The following is a 24,715-nucleotide window of genomic DNA, read 5'->3' on the forward strand; positions in this document are numbered from 1 at the left end:
CCATTATTGAAGGAAGCCATCATTTCATTCTGGGGTGGTAGTTCAATATTAAAATACAGGACTACTACGCTCAATATTGGGGGAAATAAAAAAAGGGGAAAAGGGCAAAAATGGAGGAAAAGATGGAGAAGGCTTGCAATACTGATGTCAAGTGTTCATGCCATTGGGATGTAGGGCTGTAATCTGGTTTACAGCTTCCAGAAGGCAGTTAGCCATACTGTCCAGAACCACAGGTTCATGTCCTAGGTGACCCTGTAATTTCACTTCTGAAAATGTATTATAAGGAAACAATTCAAAAGAAAGGAAAGGCTACACAAAGGAAGCCATCTATTTGCAAGATTACTTATAATAGTGGAAACCATGGAAACAATCTCATGTCTAATGATATGGGAATGGTTTGGAAAAGCAGGGTGCATCCGCTCCACCAGCATTGATGCAATTATTAAAAAATAGTAAGATTGGGCAGCAAGATGGAAAAAATCCTGTCATACCATGGGGTAAGTGAAAACAGCAGGGTATGAATTCTATGTCCTGGTAAGTATTACCAGGGAACCTGGGAAAGAGCCGTAGGAGGATCAAGCCTGTTAGCCATCTGTACCCTTCACTGAGTATTTTGCTTGAATATTTTAATGCAATCACATACGCAACCTACTTTGGGGAAGAATAGAATATACGAGTACCAGAAATTTGAGACATAATCACTTAAGTGTCCATCTAGCCTGAATATAGTTATAAAACAGCTTAAAAAACTAGAGTATGCCAGCATGGGAGGCTCATATCTGTAATCCTAGCTACGATGAGATCTGAGATTCACAGGATCAAAACTAGACCAGGCAGTAAAGTGTGAGACTCTTATCTCCAATTAACTAGCAAAAAACTGGCAAGGGAGCTGTGGCTAGCTTTAAATGAAAAAGGATGGAACATGGGCTTTGAGTTCAAGGCCTAATACCAGACCCAAAATCAAAACCAAAACAAAAGTAGGAATTCAGTAGAAGGCCATCACACCCCTTGAATCATTTCCATGCCTCCTGGCAATAAGCTGCGACCTGCACATCCAGGCACACATCAAACACATCTCTACTGGAGTCAGAACTCTGAGCCATGTGTCATAAGGACTTGAACTCTTGGCACATTTAATTGCAGAAAAACCCTGAGGACTCTCCTAAAGAAACATGGCCCGTTATCATTTTCTTTCCTAAGTTCCTTTCCTTCCTGGGAAAGAATCAGTACTATTGAGGGGAGAAAAAAAAAAAGATCAGAGGACATTTATGATAACTGAGGAGGCAGTAGCCAGCAAATAAACACAAGTATGAATTTCAGTTGGTGAGTGTTTTCCCACTTCTAATGAAACCCATCAAAAGACTCTATGCAGTTCAATGACACATATCTCAGGGTAGCAAAATCAGGCACTCAGACTAAGTTAAACAAGTGTACCTGGAGTAGAGACGAAGAGAAGAGGGTTTTGGAATGCCCACAGCTGACACTGCTAAGCTTCCTCCCTCTCCCCAGTGCCAGGCAGGCAGCCCCGGCCAGGCGGAGGTCCTCCCTGATCAAAGTGCAGTGAGGGTGGAGCAGAAATCTGTTCTGTGTTTCTCTTCACAGCTTATCTGCTCTCCACCCTCCAGACAACTGAAAATGGAGGTACTTCCTGTTGAAAGAATGTGTTATCAGTGCCAGACCCAGCCAGGGCTTAGCGCTGCAAGGGCCAGGGTAGGTGGGGGGCAGGCAGCGCCGCCAGGCTGGAAAACTCGCTCCAAAAGGAAGAAATGACTTCAGGGAAAGCTCAGGCCGCTGCAGATTGGGACATGGAATCTCCACTAGCCTAAGCAGCTTTTAGATCACTGACATTTCTGGATTTTCCAAGAGACTTAAGCCTTTGCTGTTTTAAAAGACTTCTGATTTGACACATTCATGAGGTCAAATGCCCAGCAGTGTGGCTCCCAGAGTACTCCTTTCTTTCCCTTGACTTCACATCTTCCCTGAAGGGGAGCTAAATACAACCTCCACCAAAAGAGAGAGAAAAACAGACAGACAGACAGCCAAGAGGAAAATGGTTCAGAGCTTAGTCTTGTCTAACAAATCTGAATTGTGTACACCATTTTGTGTATGGTCCTAGAGCTTGAACTCAGGACCAAAGCACTGTCCCTGGGCTTTTTTGCTCAAGGCTACTTACTGCTCTACCACTTGAGCCACACTTCCATTCTGGCTTTCTGGCGATTAAATGGAGAGTCTCAGACTTTCCACCTGGGCTGGCTTCAAACCTCAATCCTCAGATCTCAGCTTCCTGAGTATCTAGGATTATAGGCATGAGCCACCAGCACCTAGCCTGAATTATACTTTTTTTTTTTGAGACAAGATCTTGCTAAATAGCCCAGGCTGGCCCTCAATCAAATTTGCCATCCTCTGGCCTGTTTCCTTGTTGTTGGGATTACAGGAGTAAAAACACCACATAAGGCTATAAATTTCATTTCTGAATCCCCGAAGAAGTCTACTAGGATGTATGCCAGTCTCTGTGCTGCACCTAATACTGTCTCATTCTTTAGGAAAACCCAGGCAGGTGGTGGGCAGGGTGTGGTTACCCAGAAGCCTGTGGCTCTGATGAATGTCATGCTGCTCCAGAGCTCTAGGTCACCTAAACTCCTAGCCTGTCTTTTCTCATACATCCAAGCACATTTGTAATCACAGCTCTTTTCGTCTGAGAATCCAGTTGTCACTCACTGCCAAACCTCTCCTCTGCTTTAATAGCCTCTAGGTAAGATTTTTGCAACATTTCAGCTGTTTTCCCCAAAGGAGGGGAAAAAGAGATTATCCACATATTCCAGCGAAGGGGAAATACTTGCATAAAAATCTTCACGTCCACTATACAAACAACAGTTTGCATGGAGGCGAAATGGGGCCAGACACAAGTGACAGATAAATAGTTTAGTGACTCGGAAAGATCCAGAGACAGATTCTGTCTCAGTCAGAACGTGTGAGAATCAATCACCACAGAAGCCTCCAATGTTCCCACCACAGCAAGAAAAAACACCTCCTCCTCCTCTCCCCAAGACTGCTGTTGCTCACCTTAGCTGACTACAACCTAACTCAATTTCTAGCAGACTCTTTTCTGGAATTTTACTGGCTGGCCCTTTGCCTCAACAGCCTCTGTCCACACTGTGAGATGCTGTCTTTTTCAGGACAGGTGAAAAACAACTCAGTACCCACAATCTGTTCTAAGCAAAGGAGCGAATTGTTTTATGAATGTGTGCACACTTGAACAGCCAGCACACTGCAGGGAGGGAGTTTATGAGCGTACTCAGTGATTGTAGGTGGCCATTCAAGAATGAGCTGGGGGGAGAGAGAGAGCGCGAAGGGGTGGTTGGAAGACTGATCCTACAACCTCAAGTTAAGGAGCATTTGAAAGAAAGGGCTCTTCTCCCCAAAATGAACCAGAGTCACTCACTCTAGTTTTGTCTTCATATAGGAAGTGGTAAAGGAACCTGGGTAACATTTCAATTCTAAGTTTCACTTTTATAACAGAAATGGTTTGAGGACATTGGATGAGTGTCTCTCCACCTCAATGAGAGGTCAAAGGACCAAGCAGTTTCCCCCAATGTCCTTCTACCAAGAAAGCCCCAGGGAGTACTGACTATCAGGAGAAATGAAAAAAATGAGTAATTCTGCTATGGAACAAATGAAAAACAATGTACCTTTATTGTAAAGTTCATGAACAGGGGAATGAATGAAAAATCTTTAAACACATGATTCTTTCTTTTTGTGATACTGGGGTTTGAACTCAGAACCACACATTTGCTAGGCTGGCACTCCATCTACAGAACTGGCCTACAGTTCTGCTTTTTGCTGATTAATTGGAGATGGATGTAGTGATTTTTTTTTCTGCCCTGACACTTTGAACCATGATCCTCTGGCTCTCAGCTCCTGAGTAGATAGGATTCTGGGCAAAAGCCACCAGCACCTGGCTAAACTATGGTTCTTAGCACAGTAACTCTACCTCTTCAAACCTCCCCTTCTAGAAAATAAGAATTTGTTTCTTCTATCTTTAAATGAAACAAACAAACAAGAACCAGAAATGGCCATGCAAATAAAATGCATTACTATTAACTTATATTTAAATGCTGTTACTCTTCTTGAGCTTCAGAAGGGTCTGTGAGCAACTCAGTTACGCTCTGCAATACTTACAAGGGCCAGAGGGTGGGAATTACTTCTGTCCTTTAGCAGGAGGAGGAGAACATGGGGGACTTTTTACCAAACCTTGGCAGTTCACGATAGTTCACACAGACAAATCTAGAGCTGCTAATCCATGAAGCCCAGAATAAACTTCAGAACCCATTCAGGCTTCACTACAAATCAAGCAACCAATATTAAGTGGAGTTTTTATTGAAAAATCTTTAAGCTTATTATGCTTACTTAATAAAAGGAAACAAGAATGTGTGCCCCAGTTTAGGAAAGACTTCTGTGACACCTCCAACAGTGGCTAGCCATGGAGTCAGATCATGGTGACAGCGGCTCTGACACTCACAAAATCCCAACACAGAAATCCATGCCTTGTTTGTTTGTTGGAGTGTGCTCGTTAAAATCTGAGATCTATAAAACAACTTGTTTGTGCTTAGTCTCCCAATTTTCTAAGTGTCGGGTGTTTATAAAACCTGAGATGATAGGTAGCTGAATTATGAGTTGTCACATTGACCATGCTTATCTTTGGCGGCGACTTTTTAAATTATTGACATTTCAGAGAAAAATTAACAGGTGAACCTGCACACCAACGGAGCTGTCACACTGCATTTAATTCGTATCCCTTACATCTTCATATTGCTAAGTAAACTCTTTTGGCAGACACCCATGAGAGACATAATAAATTACTTCAGTTCCAGTAAAAAGAATTCATTTTCTTCAAAGACTCATTTAGCAATAACATTTCAGAGCATTTTAAGCCAGATTTCTTAAATGTAGCCATGTTTTCCCGTAATATTATTTTATGTTTTGTGGCAATATCTGTATCGTTAATACGGGGGATGGGAGTGGGGGTAAGGGATTAAAAAAAAAACTTCAATGGTTCTGTAATTTGCAAAGAAAAGCTGTGTCCTAAGTTTAAGGCCATATGAAAAGGCAAACAACTTCTGCCTGCCCTTGTTTACCTGGTACTCTGGCTTTCAGAGTACTAAGAAACAATCAGTCACTTATTAAATAAACCATAGTTCTAGCCAGCATCGGTGGCTCATGCTTGTAATTCTAGCTACTCAGGAGACTGAGATCTGAGGATCGAGGTTCAAACAAAGCCAGCCCAGATAGAAAAGCCCATGATATTCTTATTTTTAATGAACTACCAAAATGGCAAAAGTGGAGCTGGGTAGAGTGCTAACCTTGGGCAAAAGAAGATCAGGGACAGTGCTCACACCCTGAATTCAAGCCCTAGTACCAGACTAAAACACACAAAACAAAACAAAAAACAAATAAACTATAGCCCTATTAGCCCACCCAAACTACTTAAAGAGCAATACAGTTTTAGTGTTTCCTAATATACATATAAAGCCATTAGTTATGCATCTGCTACAATGTATTCTTACTTTGCTTTACCACCTCCCCATCTGTCTCTCTAACACACACACACTGAAATAAGAAAGCCTAGAAAAGGCCTTAGCAGATCAAAATGAAAGTATGTGAACTCAGGCTGCTGTATGTAACATTCCCTGCCAGGGCGACACATGACTTTCACGCGAAGGTCCATGTGGTCAGACAAGAACGTGAGTTATTAGAAGGGGCTGTGAAGGAAGAGAGAAAGGGAGCCTGGCACACAGCGAGCCTGAAGATAAAATGCCAACAAAATATTTATGCTCATGGCTTGGAGTGTGTGGCGAGGATATTAATAACAGCGATGATTGGTCAGCTCCCGGGGAGGGGGAGCAGCCTTCCACGGAGAGCCAGGAGATGTCGGTTCCAGTCCCCACTTCAACTCGGGCTCTTTCTGTGACCTTATGCCATCGCTCTGGATCCTGGTTACAAATGAGGTAATAATAAGATCTAACCACAACCCTCTTACAGCCCCCTCTGGGAAATTAATGATTATTTAACTCTTATTATTCTTTTGGAAAAGAGGGGTTTGGATTATAAACCCTGGGGCCAGGGAAGGGGGGGCAGGCAATGGGCACTTGCCAGTTAAGTAATGACTTCACAAAATTTAATTGTAGGCAACATTCTAAAACAATTTTACACAACTTAGCACTCACACCATTATAAGGATTTTAGTACTGTAACATCCTATTTGATACTTTTCAAAGAACTTTATTTCATATAACTGCATTAAAGTAAATTTTTATAATCTGTACTATAATACTTTTACTACTTTTATGAATAATAAAATTATTTTTTTACATGTGTGTCCAAGGCATGAACCAGGCAAAGGCACAGATCAAAAGCCATGCTGGGCTAAACATGGGATTGTTTTGCCCCTGGTTGATATAAGATGAGCACCATGAAGTTGATGCCACTTTGCCCAGAACAAGGAGAAAATTATTTTTCTTTCTACCTAATATTATCCACCTGCCATATATTTTTAGTACCATAATACATTTTATTTCTAAATATAATGTGTGTGTGTATGCCAGTGCTGAGACTTGAATTCAGGGTTCCATGCTCTTTTTTGGCTCAAGAGGTGCTCTACAACTTGGGCCTCACCTTTACTTTTCATTTTTTTCTAGTTAATTGGAAGTGAAAGTTTCCTGGACTTCCCTGCTCTGGCTAGCTTCAAACCACGATCCTCAGACCTCAACCTCCAGAGCAGTTAGAATTATAGGAGCAAGCCAAATATAACATGGAAGAAAGTTGGTACTACTGTTTTTTGGCAGAAGTGATGCCCTTTATCTCTACAGATCTTAAAGAAATTAATGTAGTATGATGCAGTGGTAACATTGACTGCATGCATCTGCCAGAACTGGGTCCATTCAAAGCCCTCCTATTAATTTGATACCTGATATGGGATCAATTCCTCACTTTCTGTACCCTGTTTGGGATAAAGAGGCATAAAAAGTACAGGCATAAAAAGTACTTCATGGAAACTAGATTTTTCTCCTCCTCACTCTGTCCACTACCTTATATGAGAAAATAAAGAATAAAACCCAAGACTCATCCATGAGTGTTTATATGTGAAGGCTCTTGTAGAATATCAAATGAAGAGTTGGGTGGAGGGTGTCTCAGCATACCTCTAAAAGGGGACCAACATTCTCAGATCCCCGCTATCAGACTATGGACTACAGACTAGTTTGCAGAATGCTTTTCTCCCCACCTCCCAAAGAACCTATGAAAGAAAACACACTGGCAAAGGTTGTAAAACCACCAGCAAAAGTTTTCTAAAAGCTGTAGTGACAGTTTTTGTGCACAATGTAGTGCTAAATGGCAAGTGAGAGGGCCATGAATATTCACACAACCCATCCTAGCATTACAAAATTATACAAACACATACATGGAAAAACTGAGGCACCTATCATTACACACACACACACACACACACACTGTGGGGGTATACTTGGAAATAGTGCGGAAAGGAGTGAAGCTGTCCAAAAAGAAATGTACTTATTACCTGACTTATATTAAGTATAATCTCTCTGTACATCACCTTTTCTTTTTATTTTTGGCCAGTCCTGGGCTTGACCTCAAGGCCTGGGCACTGTCACAGTGCTCAAGACTAGCACTCTACCATTTGTCACAGTGCCACTTCTGGCTTTTTCTGTTTATGTGGTACTGAGGAATACAACCCAGGGCTTCATGCATGCTAGGCAAGCACTCTACCTCTAAGCCACATTCCTAGCCCACATCACCTTTATATTAACAATAAAAATAAAACTGGGGCTCGTGGCCCAGGCCTGTAATCCTGGTAACTCAAAAAGCTGAAATCTGAGGATCAAGGTTTGACCAGGCAGGAAAATCTATGAGATTCTGATCTCTAATTAACCTCTAAAAAACAGGAAGTGAATCAGTGAATCTGTGGCTGAACTGATTCAGCGCTAGCCTTTAGCAAGAGAGCTCAGGGACATCATCCAGGCCCTGAGTTCAAGCCCCAAGGCTGTCAAAAACAAAAAAAGTTTCCCTGGTAAACAACCACAGCTCTAGTCCTGAGGCAGATAACACACTATGGCATTTACTTTTCTGATAGGGCATGGGGTGATTTCTGCTACTTACATTACCACTCTTAAGTCCTTCATACTTTTCACTTCCTTTAGCAGGACCAGCCATATGACAAAACGTGGAGAAAGACAGTATGCTAATAAAAAGTATTTTCCGCGGGGTGGTGATGTGTCACACCTGTAATCCTAGCTACTCGGGAGGCTTAGATCTGAGTATCTCAACCCAAGCAGAAAAGTCACTATGAGATTCTTATCTCCGATTTAACCTCTCAAAACCCAGAAGTAGTACTGTGGCTCCAAGTGGTAGAGTGCTAGCCTTGAGCAAAAAAGCTCAAGGACAGCACCCAGGCCCTGAATTCAAGGCCCACAACAGACCAAAAAAAGTCTTTTCCCCACAAATATGAAATGAATAGTGAGCTAGAAAACATTCCCCAAATTTCTACCACAGGCTGCAAAGGTCCACTCATGAAACAAAATCGACACAAACAATTTTAAGTATTGACCTGCCTAAGCTCCTAAGCTTTCTTCAGACAGCCTCATAAATTGTACTGCAGCTGATCCTAGCAAGTATCAGTTCCCAAATGGCTGCTACTGAACACAGGCCCTTAGTGGCAACTTAGGATTCTGCAATAGTCAGGGCACAGAGCATCCCAAAATGAAACATAGAAAAGAAATACCTTTTTAACAGCAATAAACTGATAGAAGAGTGGCTAAGATCCACCCACCAAGGCACAGATTCAGCCAATGAGGGAGTCAGATTAAATCTCTCTGTGGAAGTCATGTATCACCAACAAGAATCACACACTTGAGAAAACTTACTTCCAATCACTTACACCAGCCTCATACCTCACCCATCCTGCCTGAGACAGAGATAGATACTATATGCAGCCCACATCACTCAACATAGGGTCAGAGTCTGTGGTTATAGCTCCTTGATCCTCACTCCTGATGTCCATTTTTCAAGACTCATGTTAGCTGTTTGCATCAATTATAAAATACTTTGGGAACTGGAGGCAGGGCTCAACTGATAGTATACTAGCTGTGAGTGAACTAGCAATGGAGAAGCCCTAAAACCAATATTTAAAAAAAAAACATAAAACAAAAGACCCAGCCAGCTGCTAAGTAGCTCATACCTGCAGTTCTTACTACTCAGGAGACTGGGATAAGGATCATAGATTGAAGTCAGCCCAAACAGAAGCAAAAAAAAAAAATGGAAGTGGAGCTGTTGCTCAAGTAGTAGCGCACCAGTTTTGAGTGAAAGCTCATTCATAAGCCCTAACTCTAGTACTATCACACACACACACACACACACACACACACACACACACACACACACACACAATTCAAGAATATTAATTGTTGGACTCAACATACAGGCAAAAAAATAATTTGTCACTGAAGTCTAACCTTTTGTTTGACTGTTCAGAGCAGTCAAACTAAACGTTTTCAAATATCCACTTTCCATCTTTTTTATTCAGCAGCCCAATTCCTGCCTTTTTGGCTTCTTACCTCAAGCACTCCAGTCAAACTGACCTCCCCAGAACAGCTCCCCTCCATTCCCGAATGTTTCTACACTTTCCTGAATCCCCCTACAAAAATCAACCCACCGATTTCAGATTTCCTATATTCCATGAAGCCCTTTCCCTATCCCCACCCCTTGACCCCTACAATACTTTATTTACCAGCCGTAAAATCTAAGATCAAGGCCCACCCCCTCTGCCTCCTTCCAGGTGTGAGGCCTCGATTTCCTCCTCTGGAAGAGGCACCACCCATGCAGCAGGGCCTCTAAGCAAGCAGCAAAGCAAGGTCTGGACAGACATTTGTCATCTCTTTTACTTCACTAATGACATGCTTCGGTGTTTTTGCCATTTGAATACTGACTTCAGTACTAAACTGATTATTTACAGAAACTAGTTTAAGGCAGGCAAAATGTGTTCAGTGATTTCTTCTCCTCAGGTATTCATCTCATCCCTATTAAAAACTTCATCCCCCCAAAGAAATCCTTTCCATCCCAAAGGGCATTAAGAAAAAATTGTTTTTAATTTATAAAATTTCAAGCTTGAGCTATAGAATTTAGGAGGTTTAAGAGCACCCAGTTTAAGAGGTTTTTTGTTGGTTGGTTGGGGTTTTTTTTTTGGTCGTGGGGCCTGAACTCTGGGCCTGGGCGCTGTCCCTCAGCTCTTCAGCTCAAGGTTATCGCTCTACCAACTTGAGTCACAGCAATACTTCCTGCTTTTTCTGCTTATGTGATGCTGAGGAATCAAACCCAGGGCTTCATGAATGCCAAGGCAAGCACTCTACCACTGAGCCATCTTCCCAGCCCAAGTTTAAGAATTTTAGGTCATAATTGGAACCAGAGAGCTGCGTCTTAAATCTCATTTTAGAATTTGATGAAATAAGACATGTTACTACATTTTCCCATAATAATATCAAAAGGCCCTCTAAAATGTAAATTAATTAATGTAACTCAGAAGATTTTAATATTCTCACAACTCTTCAGAGAGTAAATTCCAGAGAAAATCTGGGCTATAGTTCAAGTCACTTAAATTACACATTTTCCAGTAAATTTACGCATGAGAAAACCTTCGCCAGTAAAGGTACTTGTAGAAATTAATCACCTATCAAGCTCACCTTTAACGAATTTCTTAATAAATATGAGAATAAAACAGATTGTAATGAGGCTGGATGGCAGGGAGTCTTCCTAATTAATAGTAAGCAGGAAAAGATTGCCCTCCCCGCACATCCAACCTGCACAGATGACAAGGGGAAACTGAGTCATAAGCCAGCCCCCACCCCCCACCAGCCACTAAATGACTCTCAGAAGGCATGTCTTCATTCCCAGACAGAATTCTCATTAAAGCACAAGTTAGCATCAAGGACATAAAACAAAGACACAAAAATTAAGTCAAAGAAATGAAGTTTCAGACAAGGGTAAAAATTATCTTTGGATTCTCTAAAACCAAGCTATATTTAGGGATCCTGCCCATATCTCTGCTCCTTCTAGGTGCTGAACCCTGAAGCCCAGGCCCAAGGTCAACGTGCAACCAGAATAACCACCTAGTAGGTGAGGATCCTACATCTTGGAGTCCCTTTGCTGGGTCAAGAGAACCCAGGAATCCATGTGAGCAGCCCTCATGTAAGAAGCACTGGTGATCTCCTGCAACTGATTTCTCAAAGTAAGACTAATTTAAAGTGAACAGTAAGCTAGGCTCGCTCCTGTAATACCAAGACAGTCAGGAGGCTAAGATTTGAGGATACAATTTGAAGCCAATCAACCAGCAAAAAGTAGAGGTGTGAGGCAAGTGGTAGATGCCAGCCTTGAGAGAGGAAAAAAATGCCAAGGGACAGGAGCCTGAGTTCCATCTCCAGCCCTAGTGCAAAAACAAAAAATAGGAGGCTCTATGTGGATTTTGAGAACAATGACCTCATTCTCCATCCTCTATTGTCCCATTACACCGGAGGCTCCCTACACTGCTCATTTCCACCACCTCCCTCACAAAGGCAGTAGAATTCAGAAGGGGGAGGAATCTGTTAGCTTAGCTTAAACCTAAGTCAGAGACAGCCTTGTGCATGACATACAGCTCTTTAAACAGCTGGGGTTCTGACTCGTTCAGTTGGCCATCAAAGCCAACTGCCTGCCAACATTACACACTGACCAAAATGGGAAAATGACACACCTTTGTCAACACAGGCACCTTTTAAAATCACTTCTGCCAGCTGCTCACAGATGACCCTCCAGGATCCACTTCAGAGCTACTCAGCTGTCACACTGGCCATGCAGGAAAAAGACTCAGCCCACCCAGAGAAAGTACTGGAAACTGCTAAGGGGCCAAAAGGTACACTCGGGCACTCCTTAGTAACAACCTAGAGAAACCACAATTCTTAAAGTGGGGGGCCAAGTATCCAAAACAGCCAGCAGATGAGTTTCTGCCAGGGAAGGCCTGGTTCCCCGCAGCAATAGCCAGGCTAGGTAACAGCCTATGGCCACATCAAGAGAAAGCCTGTGAGTCCAGTTGTGGTGCCAGCCTGTGCGCTGAGTGAGAAGTCTCAGGCTAAAAAATCTCAGCCAGGAGCTGCCCCCTGGCTGAAGCTTACACTAGCTACCAGAGGCTTCAGATGGCACATGAGGCTGCCTGGGCTAAGAGAGGCAGCAGAGCTTGGAAAGCTTGTAGTCAAAGACCTGTGGGAAACTTGTCAAACAACACCAACTTGAAAATCCCTTATTGCTTCTCACACCCTGGTCTCTACACTGGGGGAGAGGTCTGGATTGTCCTCTGAAGGGCACTAGACTGGCATGCAAGCTTCCTCTATTGGAGGTGACAGCCAGGCCACCAACAAGCCCAGGGCCAACCTCAGACAGCCAGGTCCCTTCCTAGACCCTTTGGATGCTAGTTGAGTTGTTTTTGTTCCTGTCCTTTTCTTTTCTTTTGGTGCCAATCCTGTGGCTTGAACTCAGGACCTGGGCACTGTCCCTGAGCTTCTCTGTACTCAAAGCTAGCACTCTACCACTTAAGCCACACACATACCAGCGATTTCTGTACATGTGGAATGAGGAATTGAACCCAGGGCTTCATGCATGCTAGGCAAGCATTCTACCACTAAGCCATATTCCCAGCCCTGTCAGTGTCTTATACAGCCCTGTGTCAATACTGGGGCTGCTTTGAACTCAGGGCCTCACTTAACTGGCTCAAGATTTGTGCTCTACCACTTAAGCCTCAGTGCCACTTCAGGCTTTTGGGTGATTAATTCAAGGTAAAGTCTCAAGGACTTTCAGGGATGGCTTCAAACCAGAGTGGTTGGATCTTAGCCTCCAAAGAAGCTAGGATTACAGGCATGAACACCAAGGTCTAGCCCTTTGAATGCCTTTCCATCCTCCTTTTGCCTGAAGGGCAATGGACTGATTTAGCAAGATCCCATTTTGGAACCACAAAAGCAAATCTGACTCCATCTTCCCAAAAGCACCCAGACCTCAAAAAAAGTTGGTTGGATAAATATCCCATTTTTCTGCATTTATCTCAAATCAGGCTCTTGCCACACTGAAGCTACATACATGCCCACAACAATGACTTGGAGCTAGGAGCCAGCCGTGAAGACAAAAGCTGGAAAGCCAAGCCTCTCCCTCAATGCATTGAAAAGCCTAACATGGTTTTGGCTTCAATTCCCTACAGAATGGCTTTGTGAGGCCTTAGGACAGAATAACTTGATCAAACTACTTTGACATTTTCATTTTCCAAGTACTATGTTTTATTTTCCACCTTATATCCTTAAAGTTACAGGCAACCCTCAATGTTTAAAGCACCACCTTTATAACGCTAGAAACATTCTTTAACATACAACCTTTGTTACAACTATAACCAAAATTTTTTTCCCCTTCTCCAATTGAATCAACCACTATTTCATGTTTTTTTTAAAAAAATGCTCCAAAGAATTTGGAGGAAGAGATATATCCAATGATTTTAACCGGCTTAAATATTTTGCCTGGAATATTTAATTTGATTGTGTACATCCAGTTCTGTAGTTCCTCACGCCTCGGGCAGCATTTCAACCTCACCAAGGGCCCTTCTCATAAACACAAATTTCCATACTCCACACCCAGAGATGGACTCTGGAATCCAGGGAGGGACCTTGGAATCTGTAGTAACCTCCAGCAATTCCAAAGACAAAACAAAATGTGACATACAATTACTAAGTAAACAGGGACTGAAATACCAGTGTTTGGTCCTAAACCTAGTCTTTTTTTTTTTTTTTTTTTGGTCCATCACGGGGCTTGAATTGTGAGTCTGGGCATTGTCCGTGTGCTCTTCAGCTCAAGGCTAGCACTTTACCACTTAAGCCACAGTGCCACTTCCATTTTTCTGGTGGTTTACTGGAGATCAGAGTCTCATGGACTTTTCCTGCCCGAGCTGGCTTTGAACCGTTATCCTCAGATCTTAGCCTCCTGAGCAGCTAGGATTACAGGTGGGAGCCACCAGCCGGTCCTAAACTAGTCTTAGCATAAACCTAAGTAGGACTGGAAAACATGTCACAGTCTTGGCTGAGGGGTGGGGGCACTGCTCAATGACAGAACAGCCCGGGATTCCTTCGCTGGCAATGTAAAAACTAACCACAAAAATGTAGTAATCTTAGCTACTCAGGAGGTTGAAATCTGAGGATTACAGTTCATAGCCAGCCCAGGCAGAAAATGGTCTGTAAGACTCTCATCTCCAATTAATCACCAAAAACCCAGAAGTGGAGCTGTGGCTCAAGTGAGAGTGTTAGCCTAGATCACAAAAGCTCACAGATAGCACTCAGACCCTGAGTTTGAGCCCCAGGACCAGCACAAATATAGATTATTTTTTTCCTTTTAAGAGCATTCCAGGTGAATTTGGTAAACATTAAGGAATGTTTCTTAACTAAAGAAAAGGTTTCTTTGTACAACTACTTAAAGATAATAATAATAATGTTAAACTGTTAAAAAAAATAAACTGAAAAAAAAGATAAGGTTTCAGTCACAGCTTTACAGAAACTATGCGATCCTCACAAAGACTTGGCATTTCCTGAGGCAATATACATGACCCTCAAACTTGCCATGTGACAGAAAGAAGCCTGGGTATAATAGTGGTGCAAGGTTGCCCAGAAAGTGTTCATCTGAGTGAATGCAGAATAGACCAGAAGCGATTAGAAAAAGGAGTTGCTACAATAAGCAATGCATAAGCAAAGCAGCTTCAGTGTGGCCTGGGGAAATCTGCCTAGCCAGGTAACCTGGAAGATTTCCTGAGCCTCATTAGAAATGCATATACATCAATACATCAGCTCTGGTTCTCTCCCCCCCCACCCCTTACACACACACACACACACACACACACACACACACACACACACACACACACAGAATCTAAAGCTCTTCAAAACTTCTTTCCTGGGGTTAATTTAACCACAAAAATCGGAGTGCTCTTAATCAAGAGGTTGGTAATGTACTTAAATTTGTCATTAGGTTGAGGTTTAAATGTAATTTCCTCTAAAAACTATTCTTGGGTCACAACTAGATTATTGTTCTGCCAGATAAGATAAAATTTAAGATAATTCCTAGAAAGCAACCCACTAGAGTTAGAACAGAGTCCATTTGGCTTTGGCACTCACCCCTGAGGCTGTTGGTTGTGTTGGAGAAGTATTTTTGCTGCAGTCATCTGAGTTAGAAGAGGTGGAAGTTGGAGTCATAGGGACAGGATTATTGCTATTACCTGCAAATTTCAAAATGAGTCATGTAAATATATGTGTATCTACTGTTGAAGTTGGCAAAAATTTTTTACAATCAAATGGCTTTTTATTATTACCAGAGCAAGCCTTGGACTTATTTATGTTTTTAGGTTTTCGTTTTCTGGTTTGAATTCCCTCTTTTTTCATAGCAAGTGGTCGAGGCACCTACAAAATGTTCACAAAGGACTTAAGTTTATTAAATACTATACAAAAAAAAAAAAGCTAAACCAAAGACACTGATACTGAAACTCCTCATTTAGAACAACCTGGAGCTTGGAGTGGTGGCACACACATCTAATCCCAACATTGAACCAGGAAGATTTTGAGTCTCATGCACCCTGCACTTAGAAATAAGGTTAAGTAAGGTCTGCCTCAAATAAACAAAAGAACTGGACATAAATTTTAGGCCAATTTCTATATATACTTAATAGATTCACATATACAAAGAGTGTATATACATATACATATATACATTTTCCCATCTAATGTAGAGATTCCTTCAAAATGGAATGATTTCCCCAAAGAGAATTTTTTTTCACTTAAGGCTCACTGTTTGAAATAAATATTTACTGGGTGGTTGATTGTTGCTGGATGAATATCTTTAGTCCAAAGAGATGTATTCTTCCTAGAGCACCCTCTTCTCATAAGATTTAGATGTTGATAATATTTTGTGCAATCTTTCATAATGAGGCACAGAATTTTTTAATTAAAACTATCCAATGTCTCCTTTGTAGGAATAAACCAGTTTTCAAAAAAAACTTTTAAGATCTATAGTAGTTAAGTACATTTTCTAGTTTGTCTTTAAACTGTTTTTTTTTAAATGAGTATTACTATGTTATCAATTGCAAGGTACTCATTTCCACACTTCTGAAACTGAAATGTGTTTTAACAGTCTGTTAACAGGGCATTTATGATAGTTTCCCCAGTCAACAGTTGTGTTTATTACTGATTCATAACCATTTTGTATATGAAGAACATCTTCGATTGAATAAAATAATATACCATCTTCTAGTTCTTCACTTCCATATGCTGGGCATTTGCTGGTTGATTTTATAACAAAAATTGTACCAGCCGGATCCTAAACATGTTACATTCATGAGTAGAACATTCATGAGGAGAGTAAGAGACGCACCCCGTGGAGTTTCATGTACAGTCCACAAGCGTTGCACACGGGTTCACCCTCGGCATTTCTGCGCCACAAGGTGGTGGTCGTGGTATGACAGTTGGCACAAGACAATCCAAGCCGCCGTGATGAAGGCTAGGAAAATCCGTAAGTAAATGATTGTTATGCAGGTTTTGGTGATTTTTATATGCTACACACATACATGCTAAGAGATCATGTCCCCACCCTCAACAAAACACATTGCTGACTTCTTATGAATAGAACGTCCCTTGAGAAAAACATCTGAAGTCTAATTAGGCTGATTTTCCTGGGCCCAGAAACTTCTGGGGGACCTCATCACATTCTAAATCCCACACATTTGATTTACATCTCTAGCCTGTTACTGTAGAACACAGAACGCTCTAGAGGCAACATGCTTGTTTCTTTAGATTCGCAGTTACTGCCCTTACATTTTTAGGGAAAATTTTAAGATTTCCTAAAATCTGGACACATAGTTACATCCTGAAACATAGCAGAAGTAAGAACACAACAGCAACATAAGCATCTCTCTAATCTGTTCCCCTGTTCGCTGACATGAAGGAGTCATGAGATAGTCACACATCAATGTGGCACGTGACTTCAGACGCTCTCCCTCCACCTGAAAACTGCAGATAAATAACCAAGTCTTTTTCTCAGATATATGTGGGAAAAATAACCCAGAAACCTTAAGGGCTTGTGAAAATGAGCAGCAACAAAAGAGCACAAACTTCCAGAAAGATGGTCCACAACTATCATTCCGAGTGTCTGCTGCGTGGAGTTATCCCTTTTACAAAGAATACAAGCAAATGTCTTCTACACTAGCTAACACGGCCTCATACAACAGCAATACTGATTATTTTATTTGCCCTGTCAGTATGATATATCAACTTTTCTCCATACCAATGATTAGCTGGAATTCTGGAGACAGGTTACTTTGTTCGATAATATTTCATTTCTGTCTTCCTTTTATACCCATAACATATCCTTTAAATCATTGCACCTGAACTTTTAAGACAGTAATTTCTTCCTCAAAATGGCATAACATTTCTTTTTAAATTTAAATTTATTTTTTACTTAAAAATATTTTCATGACCAGTTAAAAACAAAACTATTAGGAAAAATCAGAGGTCAAAGCAAATTTTAAGTTATAAAATGCAGAGATATTTAAGAAATGAAATGATTAAAAATGGAGAAAAATATAAACAGGGCATACATTGGCTATTTGATGATCAGGACAGAGATTTCCAAATGATTTGATGAAAATCTAAATGGTGCAATTTGAGTTTTGCATTTACAGTTCACACCCAGCATCATTCTTTAGATGTTAACACAGCATTTCTGAGAAGTTGGGTACTAAGTAACGTAGCACTCAACTGCTTATAATATGTTAGAAATGAATATGCTTGGCTAATAGGTGAACTGTTTAAGGAACTGCTTTGCTAAAAAGACTCCTTAAAGAATTAACAAAATTTTACACTTGATCAAGGCTTTCCCTTTCCCTCCCCTTTTCTGTGGCTAAAAGATATTAATTTTGTAGGCAAGCACTACTTTGTCTCCATTAATATTAAACCAGTCTAGGAGAGACAGTCAGATTCGTTTTATAAACGGGACATTTATGACAGTTTCCAGTGGAATTTGAAGCCAATGTGAAGCAAACTTGTTATCAGAAGTTGCCAATATAACAAAGAACTTTATGACTGTCAACTTCGGATCATAAGTGAAGCCAGTGCTCATAAACATGTGAAATGAAGGTGAACGGGTTATAAAAGTTGCCTGCAACAAGTGATCTCAGTTATATTCCTCACTGACAAGGAATTCAAGTTACACCATAAAGCTCTTATTTTGCAATGGATTGCAAGTCCAAATTGGTTCTGTACTGCTGGCTAAACAAACTCCAGTTCAATATTGTTTCTGAAAACTAAGCCAGATCCATCAAAACCATAAATAAGAAGCCCACAAGGAGAACTAATTGTTAGTGACACACCCTACTATGGGTACAATTTATAACTCATTTACAAAGCACACTGGCTGACCTTGGTTACAGCCAAGACACCTGCCACACAAACAGAACTAATGGATTCAGAAATGTGGGGGGGGGGGCTTTCTTGATACTAAGGATTATTTTCACTGGTAAATGCACAAAATAAGTGCAGGATCTAAATATAAATGTGAGTAAACCTTACTTATAATTCAACAAGAACCCAAACTGCTACCATTACACTACATTTTTGCTCCGTAGGGAGGAAAAATGTTACCTTTCAAATCTCAGCACTCCACTCCAAATGCCTTTCAAAAATAATAATTCCATTGTTCAAGCATTGTCTGCTTCATGAAAACAAGAAACTCCCTTGGGATATATATTTTCTAACTACTCTTTTTTAATATGATACATATAAGAATAATGAGAAACAGTTGGTCGTGGTGAGCATCCCTGCTGCCCTTTCCCAAGTAAAGAAATATTCAAGAGTTCAAGGCCAACCTGAGGCAGCTACTAAACCAGGCTGGGTCTCAAAGAAAGAAAAAGAATAACGAAAACCACAGGGAGTCACACACCGTTGGGTAAGAATATCTTTTAAAGAAAATTCAATCAAAGCTGTGGGAGAGTCTAACAAGTTTAAGGCACAAACACCCATTAAGTTAATCTCAGCCTCTCCTTGTTTTAAATGCATTAAAAACAAAACAACCATAAAACGAATTGCTTCTCTTTAAGGTGTCAGACTTACATTGTGATGCAATTATTTCACTTTAATCTACTTAATTATGTGTGCTGCATTTGTTCTGCTAATTGGAGTGAAACAAATAAATTACTTGAATACTTAAGATGTCTGGCATCTAACTGGAAAAACCTTTTGCATTAAAAGGTATGTAGAGTATGAGTATTTTGACTAAACAAATGTTAGCCTAAGAGTGCGGGGGTCCCTACAGTGGCAGATACCCCATCTTGCAATGATTGCGCACAATAGTCCCTAAAGAAAATCACAACTTCCCTATTTAAAAACCATGGCAAAATGTGTTTGGAATGGGTCAATGTCCTTGATGTGAAACCATACAGACTCCACATTTTTCTCAAGATCTGTGGTTCTCTGAACTCAACAGATTTCAAAACAATCGAGGTTAAAACACATTCATTTTCACCAGACTCAAAAGACACTGGCGTTTGGGGGCTAAAACCTTGTTTCTCTCTGAGGATAAATAAGGGATGGAGAAGTCCATCCAGAGAGAGAAAGACGAAGGAGCAAAAGGGAGCCCGGGCGAGGCTGTGGGGGGAGAGGCAAGAGGGGGGCGCACCCACAATATTCCATTAGCCAATGGAGATTTCCGAATGAGCCTGCTTCCTTCGTTCCTAAGAGCTTGTGCATCCTTCCGGAATGATTTCAGTGCACAGGCCAAAACACATCTAAAGGTACAGAAAGTAAGAGATCTGGCACTTGAACAGCCGCTACGCCTAACTCCTTCCTTTTGGGTCCCTGCAGAAGACCCGTGCGTGTGCGTCCAGTTTGGGGAGACGCGCAGCGGCTGTGGCCGGCCATGCCGTCTCGGTGCTCCGTGGCTGGGACCTTGCGGGGCTTGGCCGTGCCCGCACCTGTGCCCCGCGGACGGCGAGCACACTTACCACGCGCTTCTGCGGCTTGATGAGGGGCCGGCTGAGGCCGTTCATCTTGCTGTAGAGCCCGCAGGCGTTGCACAGGTAGTGGCCGGTGCCGTCCCGCCGCCACAGCGGCGTCTGGATGGAGCCGCAGTTCACGCATTCGCGGCTCTCGGGCAGGTCGTCCAGCAGGTCTGTGTTGGCAAAGGGGCGGCAGACAGGGTGAGGCCGGGATGCGGAAACAGGAATGGATCCCGGAACCTCCCGCAGGCAGGGCTGCAGCTGAGTCCCCGGGGGTCCTTGCCCTGGCCCCCCGGACGGCGCTCCTCCCCACTGGATCTGCCCACCATTTGCCTCACACCCCTGCACCCCCTGGATACCCCGGTGGCACGTCCTGGAGAGCCGGGGGCAGGGCTGGAGAGCCCCTCGGAGTCTCAGGTGCGCTCTGGGAAGGTCAGCTCCGTCCCCGGGCCTTCCACCCTAATTACCACCTACCACTTGCCAAAGCCGCACAAGGCGCAGGGTATTATTAACACTGACTACCGACCCCCGCTGCCACCCACAGAAGTCCCCCCCCCCCGGACACACACGACGCCCTGTTACAAACTCTTATCACGTCGTTTTAGAGAAGTTTCTTTCCTTCTTCTTATGCAACTTTCTAATACAACAAACACCACCACCACCCCCCCAGACAACTGATAAACTAAAATTACGGTTCTGTGGACACTTAACTAGCAAGGAGAAAGAGAAAAATCGTATTATTTTTCTTAAGGGAAAAAAAAACCCCGCTTAACAGTTTAAACAGATTTTGTTTGCACGCTGCGAGGATGGAACACTAAAAAATATTCCGATTTCTAATCTGCAACCTTTCCTGACCAAATGTCGATGTTTTACAGATAAATGAAATTACCAAGATCTGTCTAAAAATAAAGCCATCTTCAACTTTTGATACAAAAATTCTAATTTATTCTTTGACTTTAGGTGTATTTAGCTGACACCTTTCTAATTATTTGGTTTTTGGAAATTCACAAGTACTCTGCTCATTAAAAAAAAAACTAAGAGTAAGCCTTACAACAATTATTTCCCCTCAAGGTTAAATATAAAATAAATATATTCTCTCAAATGATATAAGTACTTATTAACCAGACTTGGGGAGCGGGGAATGTCTGTTCAGTGCTCTTCTGTTAGAGTATCTAAATATTCTAATTTAGCTTTCTTAAATACTTAAGAGCCATATTTTAAAGTAAATAAACATCACACCTTAGGCTTTATTTGTACATTAAGTGTGACCTAAACCTTTCTACTGTTTCCAATTCCCCCGCTGTTAATAGTTTGTGTCTACCATCAATAGCTCGGTGAAGAGATTTAAATACAATCAGCATTAAAATGCTTTAGTTCCCTAGAAAGTCTCTCAGCTAAAAGAACGTGTGCTTCCTAGTCCCTGAGGGGATTATTTTATTTATTTATCTATTTATTTATTGTTTTAAAAGAAACTAGCATCCTACCCAGGCTGGGTTTAAAGTTGTCATGGGGATAATGCAACTTATAACACTTGACAAAAGATTTATTCTTCTCTGCCCTAAAACCTACTATTGACCACGGTAAACTGCACAGGACTTCAAGGACATTGAAGTTAAACAAGGTATTTGTCTTTGTTGTTGACTTTTAAAATGTTACCTATCCGAGCCCCTGTGCTCAGGGAGTGGGGCATTCCCTGGAAATCCCTGCCCTGTGCCTGGCCTCCAGAGCCTCCTCAACCGCTGGCCGACAAATAAAGCCAGGCTCCAGGGAGAATGAGTGAATGCCCCACACAGAAACTCCATAGACGTTTGAAACCCCCAAAGGCAAAATTTAAATCCACAGTGAATGAATAAAATCTAGGAAACCTTGTTTTTACAAAATAAAATTTCTTACTCTTTTTCAATCTCTCAGCATGCTTGTCAAGCAGCACCAAATCTAACTCAAATGAAAAATGACTAAAGTGTTTTATAAAAATGACTAAATTTGATGGTGATGGCTGCACACATCTACTGTTCTAAGTGGTTAATTGGGTGTCTCTGGGGAGTGACAAGTTCCATCCAGGGGTCCTAGAAGGCCATCGAATGGAGCATGCTTAGGTGGGCATAGGGCCAGAGAATGAGGGGCTATGAAGACCAGGACTTTTTCAGGGCTAGCCCACCCCACCCCATCCACCAGCAGTCAAGGACAGGGTCAGAAAATTCGCTTCCAGAAGCCTTAATGAAGAGGTTAATAAAGCACTGCATTTGAGATTCAGTTCCTGTGTTTGCTCATACCAATTAATTTGCCTCCAAAAAATGTTTGCTAAAAAAATATTATAGAGAATGAGGGAAGGGGGTGACATTGTCCAAAAAGAAATGGACTGTGCATCCCTTTTATAAACAAAAAAAATTAAAGGACAATGAAAACAGATGTAGCTAGAAGCTGTCAGTACAACTCCTGTTTATGAGTCCCTTGAGCTCTTACCCCAAATACTGGTTTGTCATTATGATTTCTGAACTGGCTATGCAAAATTTGTCCCTTCACCACATGCCCTACTTTTTGTTAACTTCGACTCTACAACTTGTGCGTGTCACGCTCAGATGGTGAAAATAATGAGCCAAAAAATAAATTTATTTTTATCAATTTACTAATAAATAAAAATTATGAATAAAAATCAATACATTTAAATTAATACATTTAAAGCAAAAACCAACTTCGACCTGCCCTCATCCTCTCCTTAAGTATTCCTCTAAGACTTTCTATGATCATTTGTAGACTTGATTCTATCTTTGTACTAGCTTACCATCCTGAGACAAGCTTCAAACCTATGGGCTAGGAATTTCAAAGTCAAGCAAGCTACATCCTACACACACAACATAGCCTTTTGACATTTCCCACAGGACCCCCAAACTGATAAAGTCACACACCAACTACTTCTCTGCTTAAGATTCCTAGTCTCTCTCCCAGCCTGGAGAATCCTAAGTAATAAGAAAGGTCCCTAAGTAATAAGAAAGTCTCACCCTGCCCTAACTGCGTTTAGCCGCAGTTGGGTCTCCTCTCCTTGCCTCAGGCAAGAAGATGAAGATACACCCCAGAGAGGGCTCAGATGGAAGGAAATCAGAGTGGCAAGGCTTAGAGACCTCTGAAGAAGTGAAGTAAGGACGCATTCTCCAGTCAGTGGCCTTCTCCCTGTGTTAAATCACTTTCCTCACTTTGGGGCCACTGGGATTTCCAGTGCTTTCCTCAACACATTACACTTAACTCGTCTAACCTAATGGACTCATTGTCTCTAAATGATATCTAGATTAGTACCAGCATCGAGATCAGTAGGATCTAGTATCCTGTATTAGGATACCAGAAAACCCAGTAGGACCAATCAGTGTCTCCCTTCTTTCTCAGCCATTTCTGTGAATCTGGGGTCTCTTTCAATCCCTCAAAACACCAAAAATTTTGTTTTTCCTTAGGAAAAGCTGCCTAATGGGTGAACTATCAAGAGGGGGGAGAAACCTGTGAATGCACTCAATTCTGAAGCACATCCTCCCCTCACAGCACAACCAAGCACTTTCCAAAATGAGGTGTTTTTTTTTTTCTAATACTTGACCATTTTGTCTTCCCAGCGGACACCAGAATGAAAGTATGGAAACTGGGCTAAACCAGGGAGGGCGCCTAATGTGCACAACTCCCAGACCCGGCCACGAGATGACCTCTGCTAGCTGATGCCAAGCCCAAAGCCCGCCATCGCCAGCTGTCCTTGGGGCTAGGTTCACTCAACTTGCAAATCTAAATGCCTTTCTTTCATCTTTCCTTTCCATTTCTCCCTTGAGGAGAGACAACTGGATCCCTACGTCTCAGACTGTCCTGTACCTCCAAGACAACACACCACTCATGCCTGGAGAGTGAAACTGGGTGAGCTCGTGAGTGCACGTGAGCGCACCTGGGGGGGGGAGGGGGGTAGAAGAGGCTGGATCACGTGCTCCAAACTTAGCCAAGAGCAATCTCACTTTTCTACTCCTCCGTACCTGGGCCAGTGGTTGAGCTCAGGCCCCTGACAGCAACCTCACCTTTTCCCAGTTGCCCTCCCGAGTCAATGTTCATCAAGTCCCGCACCCACCCACTCCCACCCCCCCCCAAACTCACTTCTCTAAGGCATTGAGAACTAAATGCGCATTTGCTCTCTGGTCTGGAGAGTAACCTGAGACAGTTCGCACGAGACCATCACATCAATGCCATCAGCCCCTAGCCATCTTGCCACTAACACCCCCCCCCAAATCCATCATGGAAAGCCAGAGAACGTCGCCCGCAGGTGATCGGCTATTCCACAGCCCCCTGCACCACCCTACACCTTCAGGCCCGCATCTCCACCCTGCGGCGCGACTCTTACCTGCGCTGGGACCCCGAGGCACCGGGAGCGGGGCTCCGGCGCGGCTCTGGAGGCTGTGCAGCACCGGGGTTTCGAAGGGTCCTGTGGGCCAGGCCGGCGTCAGAGGCGCACCCATGTAAGGCGAGTAAGGACTCGAGTGGTGGTGATGGTGATGATGGTACGTCCCGTTCAGCGGCCGCGCCGCCGACAGCGAGCTGTACTGGTGCTCCCGGCCGCTCATGGCCGCTAGGCTGCCGCCGCTGCCCGCGCCGCCG

The 24,715-nt window shown here is 42.5% G+C and overlaps 1 protein-coding gene across 1 annotated transcript in view; it reads right to left on the minus strand.

The window, feature by feature from the left end:
- The window catches only part of Gata6 (GATA binding protein 6), a 31,759-nt gene that overhangs the window by 4,633 nt on the left and 2,411 nt on the right, over positions 1-24,715 (minus strand). Inside the window, exons 3-7 of the mRNA XM_013014820.1 lie at positions 24,462-24,710; positions 20,108-20,274; positions 16,486-16,611; positions 15,431-15,518; positions 15,237-15,337 (exon numbers count right to left, since the gene is read on the minus strand). Of these exons, the coding sequence (XP_012870274.1) occupies positions 15,237-15,337; positions 15,431-15,518; positions 16,486-16,611; positions 20,108-20,274; positions 24,462-24,710 (731 nt within the window). The remainder of the gene's footprint in view (positions 1-15,236; positions 15,338-15,430; positions 15,519-16,485; positions 16,612-20,107; positions 20,275-24,461; positions 24,711-24,715) is intronic.

The sequence above is a fragment of the Dipodomys ordii genome, unplaced genomic scaffold (genome assembly GCF_000151885.1).
Source record: "Dipodomys ordii isolate 6190 unplaced genomic scaffold, Dord_2.0 Scaffold25, whole genome shotgun sequence".
In the NCBI taxonomy this organism is placed as follows: domain Eukaryota; kingdom Metazoa; phylum Chordata; class Mammalia; order Rodentia; family Heteromyidae; genus Dipodomys; species Dipodomys ordii.